The 12,194-nt window shown below is 41.3% G+C and overlaps 1 protein-coding gene across 1 annotated transcript in view; it reads right to left on the bottom strand.

The window, feature by feature from the left end:
* The window catches only part of ATG2B (autophagy related 2B), a 78,305-nt gene that overhangs the window by 48,736 nt on the left and 17,375 nt on the right, over nt 1-12,194 (bottom strand). The window contains exons 2-4 of the mRNA XM_029950948.1: nt 4,718-4,880; nt 1,663-1,815; nt 1,087-1,189 (exon numbers count right to left, since the gene is read on the bottom strand). Coding sequence (XP_029806808.1) covers nt 1,087-1,189; nt 1,663-1,815; nt 4,718-4,880 — 419 coding nt within the window. The remainder of the gene's footprint in view (nt 1-1,086; nt 1,190-1,662; nt 1,816-4,717; nt 4,881-12,194) is intronic.

Raw genomic sequence — 12,194 nt, 5'->3', positions numbered from 1 at the left:
TCTCTCTCTCTCCCCCCTTCCCCCACTCCAGCGCTCGCTCTCGCTCGCTCGCTCTCTCACAAATAAACATTAAAAAAATAATAACCATTTCACTAATAGGTGTGTTTTGTGAAAGACAGAAACTATATCTGCTTAAAATCTGCCAAAGGCCCCAACAGATCTGCGTTGGAGCCTGCGTTGGTGGTATAGTGGTGAACATAGCTGCCTTCCAAAGTGTCTTTGGGGCTCAGTGCACATACTTCATTCTGGGTATTTCTGCAGGCGTTTGTATCACATTAGGACATAGGTGAACCCTGACTTGGGCTCCAGTCATGATCTCACAGTTTGTGGGTTCAAGCCCTGCATCGGACTCTGTGCTGACAGCTCAGAGCCTGGAGCCTGCTTCCCATTCTGTGTCTCCATCTCTCTCTGCCCCTCCCCAACTCCTGCTCTCTCAAAATCAAATAAACGTTAAAAAAAAAAAACTTTTTTAAAGACACAGGTGAGCAGTGACTACCTCAGATCAACACTCAGGAGTGTGTACATGAATCAATCGCTGTTTCAAAACTGTTTATAAGATTCCAAGTGGGCAAACAGAAAACGAAGTGCTGGCTTCTGTATTTTTAAGTAAATTACTATCACACATACTGACTTTAAGATACTCTCACAGAATCCTCAAAGAAAACAGCAGTCTTAACCATTCTCATGAAAACGACAGATCAGGCAAAGGAAAGCAAAGAAGCCCCTCATACTGAGGAGACATGCCGAAGCAGCGCATCGCACGTTTGAAAACACTCCCGACAGGAGAGCCTTAAATTCGGCAGCACTCAAATCTCATGATTTTTACTTGATATTAACTAGAAGAGAACCATTTGCCTTGAATTCAGTATTATATACAAATTATGCTCCAACTGGAATTTTAAGTTGTCCAGAATGGGATGAGAACACGTCTTGGAGAGCAGCACTTTACTGTGAAATCATTCAGTGTATTAACAGCATCACCTCTCCTCTCTAAAAGCATCATAAAAATCTCATGAGAGACTTAGCTCTTACCCTTTACAAAAGAAAAGAATAGGGTCATTTATTCTTAGATACAAGAAGTCTTACCTTTCTATTCGAATTTCAAGTGCAGTTCCAGTTTTGGAATTTTCTGGCACATGTTCAATTCTCAAGACAGTGTCTATAAAAGTGACTTTTACTCTTCTCAGTACTAGGGGGAGACAGGTAACCGTCAGCATCAGGCCGTATGTGTACTCAATAAAAACTCTACTGAAAGGAATAAATGCTAGCATGGTAAGAACTTACAAAATAAAAAAGGTGCATTTCTTTCCTTAAAAAATCCCCAAACCTTAAGTTTGCCTCACGGAGCACCTACTACATCGTATCTCAAGAGACACGAGGGCTACAGCTAACACTCTCTGTGGAGTTCTAATCCCTTACACAGCACAATAAAGTAAATGAGGAAACTAGGACACAAAAGGACATGAAATTAAATCAGATATAACATTTAAAATAACCTCAATTCTAAGGTTCTAAAGTGAGAACAGTAATTCTTAAAAAAAAAAAAAAAACACTCCAATGGATTTACCTTACTTATACAAGGCTTACTAAATAAAGGTACTAAAATACTAAAAACAAAACAAAAATATCTAAAATTTTTGAAAATACTCAATAATGCCAAACCTGTTTCAATGGTTTCAGCAAACTTTTCAAGTCCTTCAAAAGGCTGGGTTCCTTCTCCTTGTTCATCTGTTAATTTCTGGCTAAGACATTCTTTTGCCAATTGCATACTGCTGGTCATGAAACTTGACCAATACATAGGCTCAGAACCAGTTGCTGCAGAAAATATAGATTTGAAATAATTTCACAAAGTTACAACAAAGCCATTTCATAAAATGCCACATCTGAAATAAATAAATTCTTAATCCTCCGAGAGATACTTAGATATTTAACATCATGGTGTTACCCAGGCTTATAATACTCTAGCAATTACTCTGGAGATTTACCACCATCTTATAATAACTGAGAAGAGGAGAAAATAAATCACAGAAAAAAGTCCAGAGACATATGTTCTCATTAAATGATATGCATCTACCAAACATTAATTCGTGAATTCATTCAACAAGTATTTAATGCATGCATGGTTCTGTCGAAAAGACTATAGAACAGGGGTCAACAAATTTCTTTGGCAAGGGCCCGATGGTAAATATTCCAGGCTTTGTGGGTCCTACAGTCTCCACCATGATGACTCAACTCTCTCACTCTAGTGCAAAAGCAGCCAGAGAGAATGAATGAATGAATGAATGAATGAATGTGGTAGTGTTCCAATACAAATTTACAAAAATATGACAGACCAAATTCGGCCTCCAGGCCACAGTTAGCTGACCCTACTGTAGGGGATCCAAAAAATATTAATTCTGTCCTCTAAGAGCTTACGGTATAGAAGAAATAAGATGTGGTTAAAATGAATTAGTAAGCAACTAAGCAGCGTCAACAGAAAACACAGCTTGTCAAGAGGTTAATTCTTCTCATGGACCGATTTCAACAGGAAAACTGGTAGAGCTGGTACTTGGCTGAGCCTTTGGAAGATTAATATAAATGCAGATCAAATAGAAGAGCATCCTTGCAGGAATATAGGGCCTGGAAAAATCCTTTCCAGATCTTCTGTGAGCAGACAGCTGCACCACATTTCTTACATTATTCAAAACAAAGTGCCAGAGACTACTGGCTTTCCTGCCTTCCAAAATGGACCTTAAGAGCCCTTCTCATGGAAGGTTTTTAAAGTAAGGGAGACTGTTTGACTTGCCACAGGAAAGTATTAATGTTGTGTCTACTCATCATGGTTAAAAAAATATTTTTTCACTAAATGCCATTACCAAGGGCGATTTCCATGCGCAGACAACAGATTTTCCAACTACAGGTGCTATTGATTCTAGTGGGTGTACTTTAAACTCCGGTATTCCAGACAGCACTTGGGATTATAGTCCTCCAAGTACATCTTGATAAACACCACTTGCCACTGAAGGAATTTAAGTTTAGAATTTAAGAGGATTTACATCATGACTCCACTGGCTTATAAAACAAAAGCTCACTACACACACTCCGAAGCAGAAAACTAGATTGCCGGAGTTCGGATCCCATCCTTCCACTTAACTTTCTATGACTTTGGACAAGTCTTGAATCTACCTGTGCTTCAACTCCCGGTTCTATAAAATGGGGATAATAAAAAGAATCTCTTTCAAAGAGCGGTCATAAAATAATATTTGTGTAGCACCTAGAACAGCATCTGGCATGCAAACGCTATCTACATGTCTGGTAAGTCAGAGAACATCATAGATGTGATTACCGCTGCCACACACACACACAGACCTGTAAATAATGACTTACTACCACTTGAAAGCTTTCCCCTCCCAAAGGTTTCTTTTGAAAATTTTCAATCCTAAGAGGTGACAAAATGTACCACGAACACACGCGGAGCCTTCACTTAGACTCACCATGACCATACCACACACACACAAATACACACAAACTCTCATCCTGAACTATCTGAAGGTAAGCCACAGGCGGCCTAAGACTCACTCCTAAACACCTTAGCATAGAACTAAGAATCCAAACACTCCCCGGCAGAAGCTCAGTAACAGTAACACACCCAAGAAACAGAACACTGACAAAATATTATCTTCCATATAGTCTGCACCCATATTTCCCTAGCTGTCTCAATAACATCCTTCAGGGCAAAAAGAAAAACTCAGGATTATCTATGGCAGTTATTCGTGTCTTAGTCTTCTTTGATCTGGAGCAATTGCTCTACTTTCCTTGTCTTTCACGATACTGATACTTTCAAAGCCTACCAACCAGTTAGTCTGTAGAATTTCCCTCAGTTTGGATTTGTCTGCCTTCTTCCTTACGATCGGATTCAGATTAAGCACTTTTAACAGGAGAACATACATCATGTGCCCTCCTCAGCCACATAAGGACACACATGAGGTCCGTCTGATCCACTACTGATGAAGTTAGGTTTGATCACTAGGTTGCTGTGATGACTGTCAATTTCCTCCATTGTGAAAGAAACATTTTTCTCTTTGTAAATAATATGTGATCGATGGGACGTATGTTAATAGCATCTAAATATAAAGCTCTTCAACAAGTTTCTCCCAATGGTGTTAGAATTCATTGATGATTATCACTTGTATTTTTTTTTTTACATGGTGGCCACTATGGCAATAAAGAGCTTTCTCTTCTTCCCGCCTCTCTTACATACTGACTACCTATTTATAACAATATGAACTTACAGAGTTTTTTTTTTAATTTAGTATTATAATCCATTACTGTCATTCTTTTTTCACTCAAGTATTCCCAGATTTGGCAAATGAGAGCCCCTATGAGCCGAATCCTCTGTCCTTTCAACATTTCTCCATCAATCTTTGAGCAATTCCTTTCTTTCTGGCACAATACTTTGAATTTTTAAAACACAAGTCACTTTAGATAATCAGCAACAAATAATTAAACCAAATCCTCATTATACCAAGTTCCTGCAGGTACATAGGGCAAGAAGTAACCCTAAAGGTAAAATCACACACACCCAAGTCCCACTATTTTTCTCTCCTGAAAAAGCTCACAAATACAATGCTAAGTAATAAATTAAATACTGCATTGAAGGTTAGGTTAGTTAGGTTACTTTCCCACTCTCTGAAGAATACAAATAGAAACAAATCAAACAAACACATAATGCACGTACCTAAGCGAGGTCTAGGCCGGAAGACCATTTCTAGCCCTTTGACTTCCAGTGCACAATTATCCTGTAACAAGGAGCCCCATGGAACTGACAGAGAAATTGACTGTATGAATCCTTCAGTGACTTCTAAAGGTGCATCTGCCGACTCCAGGATCTCATTGAGACACTAAAGAGAAAAATCACATACAGTGTGAAATCACAGGAGCAAGAACTCAAAATTGTTAACTTATTCAAAGATGCTGAATGTGCTCCTACAGGTGTCAGACACTAGGGGAATAAGAAAGCAGAGCCAGGGGGCGCCTGGGTGGCTTGGTCACTTAAGTATCCACCTTCAGATCAGGGTATGATCTCATGGTTCGAGAGTTCGATCCCCACATCGGGCTCTGTGCTGACAGCTTGGAGCCTGGAGCCTGCTTCACATTCTGTGTATCCCTCTCTCTGCCCCTCCCCCACTTGTGTTCTCTCACTCAAAACAAATTTTTTTAGTATTTTTAAAAAATGAAGGGAAAAAGAGGAGTCCAAGATAAAGACTTCCCATCCTCATGAAATTTACTAGATAGCTTACCACGAAAGGCACACGTAATTAAGATGCAATGAGCTTCCTGGAAGAGGAAATGTGCCGTACTATTTGAGCGGAAGCTGGCATCTGAGAAGCACTGCTTCAAGGTGAGACCGGAGAAGGCGGAGGAGTTGCCAGACAAAGTGGTCCACACAGAGACTACGGCATGTGAAAGGATTCAGAGACAGCAGAGGTCAGAGAGTGCGAGCCCATGTATTTGAGATGCAAGACTTCTTGAAAATGGAAAAACTACTCGACTCCCGTGTCGTGTGCTAGGGTGATGAGCCAAAGATAGAGCTACACAGATAAGGGAGAAGGGAGTCCAAACAGCCTTGTAATTCAGTTACAGAGTCTGACATTTATCTCAAGAGCAACGTGAAGCCGTTGAAAGATTTTAGGCAAGGGCACCAAGGCGGGATTAGAACTGCCAGGGAACCCCGTGTGCCGCCATACAGAGAGCAAACCTCAGGCAGAAAGGCTGCTGGGAGGAAGAGAAGCCAGGGAAACGGGTTTGTCGAGGACAGGGACACTGAGGGTGGTTTGCAGTGGACAGATTTTTGTAGTATATTAGGACGTAGAATGAATCAGCATCATGAGAAAAAAGAAAAAAGGAATGCAGAATGCCTCCCGGGTTGCTGACCCAGGCGACTGGAGAGACAGTGCTGTCTACAGAGAATAAACCTGGAGAAGCAGGTGCGGGGAAGCGGAGGAGTCCAGTTCCCAAGAGCAGATGTGCAGGTGGAGATGCCACAGCGGCAGCTGGACATTCTGGTCCAGACAGCCGGAGAGCCATCCGCGCCGAAGCCCAGGAGTGAGGAGCCGGCCTTTGGAAACTTACGAAGAGTTAAATGACAAGAGGCCTAAGACAGAATCCTGATAACACCAACATTTAAGAATTAAGCATTGGTTTATGAAAGAGGCGTCTGCAAAGTAAACTAGAAAAAAAGCAAACAGAGAAGTAGAAGGAAAATCAAGTAAGTCTTATGTCCCAGAAAATCATGGAAAAACAATTATAAAAAGAGGGGTCCGGTGTAACACAAGGTAACAAGAGGCCAAAGATTTTTACATGTCCACTGGTGTCTGTGATATTTAGGGCACTGGGGATCCCAGTGAGAGCAAGATTAATGGTGTGGTAAGGCAGACCAAGCTACAAGAGGAGGAGGACAGGATGGATGGAAATACAGTTAACAGAACAATTAAATGTATTTCTTGATAAGGTACTTTTTATTTATTTTTAAATGTTTATTTTTGAGACAGAGACACAACATGAGTGGGGGAGGGGCAGAGAGAGAGAAGGAGACACAGAATCTGAAACAGGCTCCAGGCTCTGAGCTGTCAGCACAGAGCCTGACGCGGGGCTCGAACCAACAAACCATGAGATCATGACCTGAGCCGAAGTCAGCCACTTAACTGACTTAGCCACCCAGGCACCCCGATAATGTACTTTAAATTAAATTAAAATAGCAGTTTATTAAACGCCAGTTTATACATGAGGTATGTCCTGCATGCCATGGTGAGTAACGGCACGGTCCCAATTCTTTGTCTACAGACCTGACGCTGAATGTTGAGATTTGGGACTGGTTCGTGTTTGGTCACTGGAGTTTCCGACTTTAAAAGGCTTCCTTCGTGCTGGTGTTTGGTGTTTGTGTAATCCTACAGACTTTCTGGAGAGTACCTGGGCATGGATGGTTTCAAGGTAAACACATCCAGATCTTCACTCTCCAAATACACTCTGTCCTAAAGCTGATCTTGCTGAGAAGCGTACTTGACGGTGGCACCATGTTGGATCTCCTCTCCTGTACTCCCTTGTACAATCTCCCTTCTCCCATTTAGCCAAAAAGGTCTTTTCCCTTCCAGAATCCTCCTTGGTGCACTGCCCAGGGTATAAAGTTCTCCAGGCAGGCCCGGCAGTAGGTTTGCCCCTCTCTCCCTATCTGATACATATTTTCGGTATGGCACTCAAAGAACTAAGTGATGTTGCTGCTGCAAAATCCCTTCGAGGCTCATCTACTTCTTTATGACATCAGCATGTGTCAAGCTTCTATTTCAAAAACTCAGAATGAAATTTATGATGAGCTCTATCATCTGCTAGGATCTTCAGAAGCAGAATAAAATCCCCTACCTTGATTCCATCTCCCCTCTAGTCATTCTCTTTGGGTGGCCAAGGCAGCCATTCACTCAGCTGCCAACTACCACCTGCCTGCTGACCCTCAGCTCCCGTGACACCGCTCAGAACGCTGCCAGGAAGAACGGCCACGATGAACAATACGCAGTCCTCCCCTTCCTGAGTGCACAGCTCTAACTCTTCCTTAGGGCCACTTCCCTCCTCAGATTTCTTTCCTTCGCTTCTGTAACACTCTTCCTGCTGCCACTTTTCTCTCCAACCCTTCACCACTCGACGCTGGTATTCACCTAAGTTCATCTTCAGCCTTTCTGGTTTCTCAGCCTAATCTACATACTAACCACGCAGCGTGTGTGCTTTCTGTGTTTCAGTCCCCACTGATACTCTGGTAACTTCCAAATCTTTGGCTCCAGCTCTTCCTCAGCTCCCTACCATCTATGTGGTGAAAAGGAAGAAAAGGAAACCTCATTTAAAATGGAGCTGGGAGCCCAGCAGGGAGAGTTCTCAAGCCCCTACCACTGGTGGCTGGTGGCAGACCCAACAAGAGACCAACCTTCCAAGTCCACCCTACCATAATTCCTGAAGTCCCATCCCAGCAGGAACTAGGAAATGTCCCTCCTCTCCCCGCCCCTACAGCAGCCCAGCCGGAAAGAGACTTCACAGCTCAGCCGGGAAGGGCCACACTCCACTCTGAACTCCCAGTTTCCTCCAATGGACTCAGGGTTTGTTACGGACCTCCAGACTTCCCCTCTTTCCTCTGTAAAAGAGCTTACTTCTCCTTTATTCTCCAGACTTGCCTAAGGTTTTATTGTAGCTCACTTGTCCCAGATTGCAATTCTCTGCTCTTCCCAAATAAACCAATTTTTGCTGGTAAAGTAACCGGCAGTTTTACTTTTAAGGTTAACAATATATAGCTCCCACTGACCCCTGAGCGTCTGTCTGGATGCTCCGAAGCTCCCTTAAAATCATTGTTAAAACTGATTCTCCTCCCAATTTCAACCTTCTTTCCTCTCCCATTTGTTCCTCACCCCTACAGGGACAGGGAGGGAGGAACACAACCTCCCTCTTCTCTACTATTTCCTATTAAACCAATAAACTAGTGCAGTAAGCGATAGTCATTCATGATTCACCCCTCTATACATGTTTTTCATATTTTCATAACAATTCCTAAAGAAAAATTTAGAATGTCTGGCTCAAAAGAAGCCCATTATATAAGGCAAAAAAAAGTTCAGAATGGCTTATTTCAAGGGTTTGTTATTTCCATAATTAAAAGTCTGAAATTTGTGTACCATATTGTCATCCCTGGAAAAGAGGAGATTAAGGGCTATTCAAACTTAAAATATTTTAGATACATATGTGTATGTACATATTTCATCTTTATTTCTTTACCATTTGAATTTTCCACAATTAGCATGTTAATTATACAATAAAAGCAAACAACTTAAAATATGCCGAAGTGTTTTAAACTTCATCCAGGCAGTGACAGCCTCTGTAACGTAGGGATCTGTCCACATTAGACCAAACCATCCAGGAAGCTGGATTTGACAGAATTCTCTTCGCAATAAACACCATGTTTTTATTTGTCTCGATTTTGTGGCTACCATAAACTTAAGAAATCTTATCACAGCACTGCAGAATGGCATTAAAAGAAATCTAGTAACGTTAAGGTTCTGGAAAGAGTAAACAGTTTGAGTATTTAAACTGTGCCACTAAGGTACAAAATAATATCCCTAAATATAAAATGTTTAAATAGATCATACTTCTATTGTCTTCTATGCACTTGGGCAAAACCCTCTATATCTAATATCATAAGGTGTTTAGAAATTTACTCATTTTAAAGAAACTCCAAGGTCTACTACAGTGTACAACAAGCAGGACAAAAGTCTTAGCCTACTTGGCCAAATTGATTCCCTGGTATCTATCTACTTAGGCAATATTTTCCTCATTAGCCCATAGAAATATATTCTTGAGATTGAATAATTCTTAACCTAAAGACCCGAAGTGCTCAGCAAGTGTCTTACAGATTATCTTAGAGTTTCGCTTATGTTAGAGCCATTTTGCTTTTAGTTATCAATGAATTTCATGCATATAGCCAAAGGGAAGGTAACACTGGTCTACTAGACCATGTGGCGAAGAATTAGTAACCAATACTGCTTGAACTGAAGATAACTGTATTATATATACCAGTATAAGTAGGAAAGCAAAAGATTATTAGGTTGAAATTAAAAGGCTTCAATGTCTTAATGTCTATCCTCCAGGACATACTAAACTTCCATGAGGAAAGGGTCTTTATCTAGTTCACTGCTCTGTCCCCCAGCCCACCATAGTGGCACATACTAAGAACTCAAGAAGTGTAACAAACCAACTGATGAAAAACCTTTAATTAAAAAAATACGAGGTGCCTAGCTGGCTCAGTCGGTTAAGCATCCAACTTTGGCTCAGGTCATGATCTCACAGTTTGAGCCCCTCATCGGGCTCTGTACTGACAGAACCTAGAACCTGCTTTGGATTCTCTCTATATATTAAAATATATATTTATGGGGCACCTGGGTGAACCAGTTGGTTGGGTGTCTGACTCTCGATTTCGGCTCAGGTCACAATCTCACAGTTCGTGGGATTGAGCCCGGAGCCAGAGTCTGCTTGGGATTCTCTCTGCCCTTTTCCTGCTCAAGTACTCTTTCAAAATAAACATTAAAAAAAGTAAGAATAAAGTCACAGTCTTAAAGAGTTGGAAAAGAATGAGTCATCAAATCCAACCTCCTACCCAAGTAGAATTTCCTTCTTTCAACATTTTGCATTTTCAAACACTTCCTTGGGAATTCACGAACTTACAAGGGCATTACAGTCATGAAATAGTTCCAACCCCCTTGCCTCCATTCCCTCCTCCCACTTCAAGCTCCTCTAAGGTAGTGATCTCCCAAGTGGGGTGTATGAACACCAGAGAGTACAACAGTTGATCTAGAGGTATTTAAGAAGAAAATTAGACATTCTATATGCAGTTTTGCACATTTTTAGATTTAAAAGTTGTGCCGGTATTTAATATACAAATGGGCAGTGGCACTCTCCCCAGGCCATGCAGAATGGCACAAAGGGAGGAACAGTAGTTCCACAACGGGGAAGAGTAAAGCTTATTTGGGCATACATTCTACATAATACAAACACACCCACAGGGGCGCCTGGGGGGCTCAGTCGGTGAAGCATCCGACTTCGGCTCAGGTCATGATCCCACAGTTTGTGGGTTTGAGCCCCACGTTGGGCTCTGTGCTGACAGCTAGCTCAGAGCCTAGAGCCTGGAGCCTGTCTTTGGATTCTGTAGCTCCCTCTCTCTCTGACCCTCCCCTGCACACACTGTCTCTGTCTCTCAAAAATAAATAAAAACATGGAAAAAATTAAAAAAAAAAAACAGACCCATAAACAGAATCCTGTTAAAGAGAATGTGACAATAACTTTTTGATTTCCTAGTTTTCTTATGGACAAATGTTTAAGAGTTGATTTTAAAGGTAAGTAGTTTTCTTCTCTGCAAAGACTTCCAAATATATGAGATGATCCATGGGTACTAGGAGTATATGCTGCCTAGCAGGTATATTCCAAAAAACAAAACACGCTTTACCTTTGCAAAGTAAAGATACCACTTTTTTTTTTTTTTTAGAGACTTTAAGTAATCTCTACACTCAACGTGGGTCTCAGAGTCACAGCCACAAGACCAAGAGTCATATGCTCCTCTGACTGAACCAGCCAGGTGCCCCAAGGTATCACTTTAATAATGAGAAAATGACTGATCTCGGAATCATGAGTTCAAGCCCCGCATTGGGCTCCATGCTGGGTGTGGAGTCTACTTAAATAAAAATATTTTAGGGACTCCTGGGTGGGCTCAGTCAGTTAAGTATCCAACTTTGGCTCAGGTCATGATCTCACAGTTCATGGGTTCAAATCCCACATCAGGCTCTGTGCTGACAGTTCAGAGCCTGGAACTTGCATCAATTCTGTGTCTCTCTCTGCCCCACCCCTGCTCATTCTCTAAGGTGAATCAATGTTAAAATGTTTTTAAATAAAATAAGTTAAAAATTTTTTTAAATATTTATTTATAAGAGAAAGAGAAATAGAACATGAGTAGGGGAGGGGAAGAGAGAGAGGGAGACACAGAATCCGAAGCAGGCTCCAGCCCCTGAGCTGTCAGCACAGAGCACCACACGGAGCTCGAATTCATGAACCGTGAGATTATGGCCTGAGAGATTATGGCCTGAGCGGAAGTCAGATGCTTAACCTGCTGAGCCAGCCAGGTGCCCCAATAACATAACTTTTAAAGTTAATTTATAGATATAGATAGATAAATATAAAAGCAAAAACTTCCAATTAATTAGCAAGACAAACTGAGATCAAGGAAGAAAGGAATGTCACAGTTCATCGAAACACAACCCTGTGCATAATTGATGGCGGAGAATTAAAACATTACAAATGTCACCAATGACAGCATTTTGCCATTTGAACCTATGAATCTTCGTGAGGTATCTTTTTTTTTTCAGCCACGAAAGTCATTAAAATCAAAAGCTACTGAATTTGGAATCAGAACTTCGAAGAGTTATCATCTAAGCGTCACAACAAAATTTACCCAAGTTCATACACAGCACACTATAATAAATCGACAACATCAAATGTGTACCGGATGCTTTGCTTGACATTTTAATTAGACATATTCTTTGCCTTCAAGGAACAGAATCATAATCTTCCGATTAAGTCTAGCCATAGACCATTTGTTTGGTCAACAACCCTGAAGTCAAACTGTAAATTCAAACATCCCT

This window comes from Suricata suricatta, chromosome 9 (genome assembly GCF_006229205.1).
Source record: "Suricata suricatta isolate VVHF042 chromosome 9, meerkat_22Aug2017_6uvM2_HiC, whole genome shotgun sequence".
Classification (NCBI taxonomy): domain Eukaryota; kingdom Metazoa; phylum Chordata; class Mammalia; order Carnivora; family Herpestidae; genus Suricata; species Suricata suricatta.
This window is presented reverse-complemented; position numbering and strand designations above follow the sequence as displayed.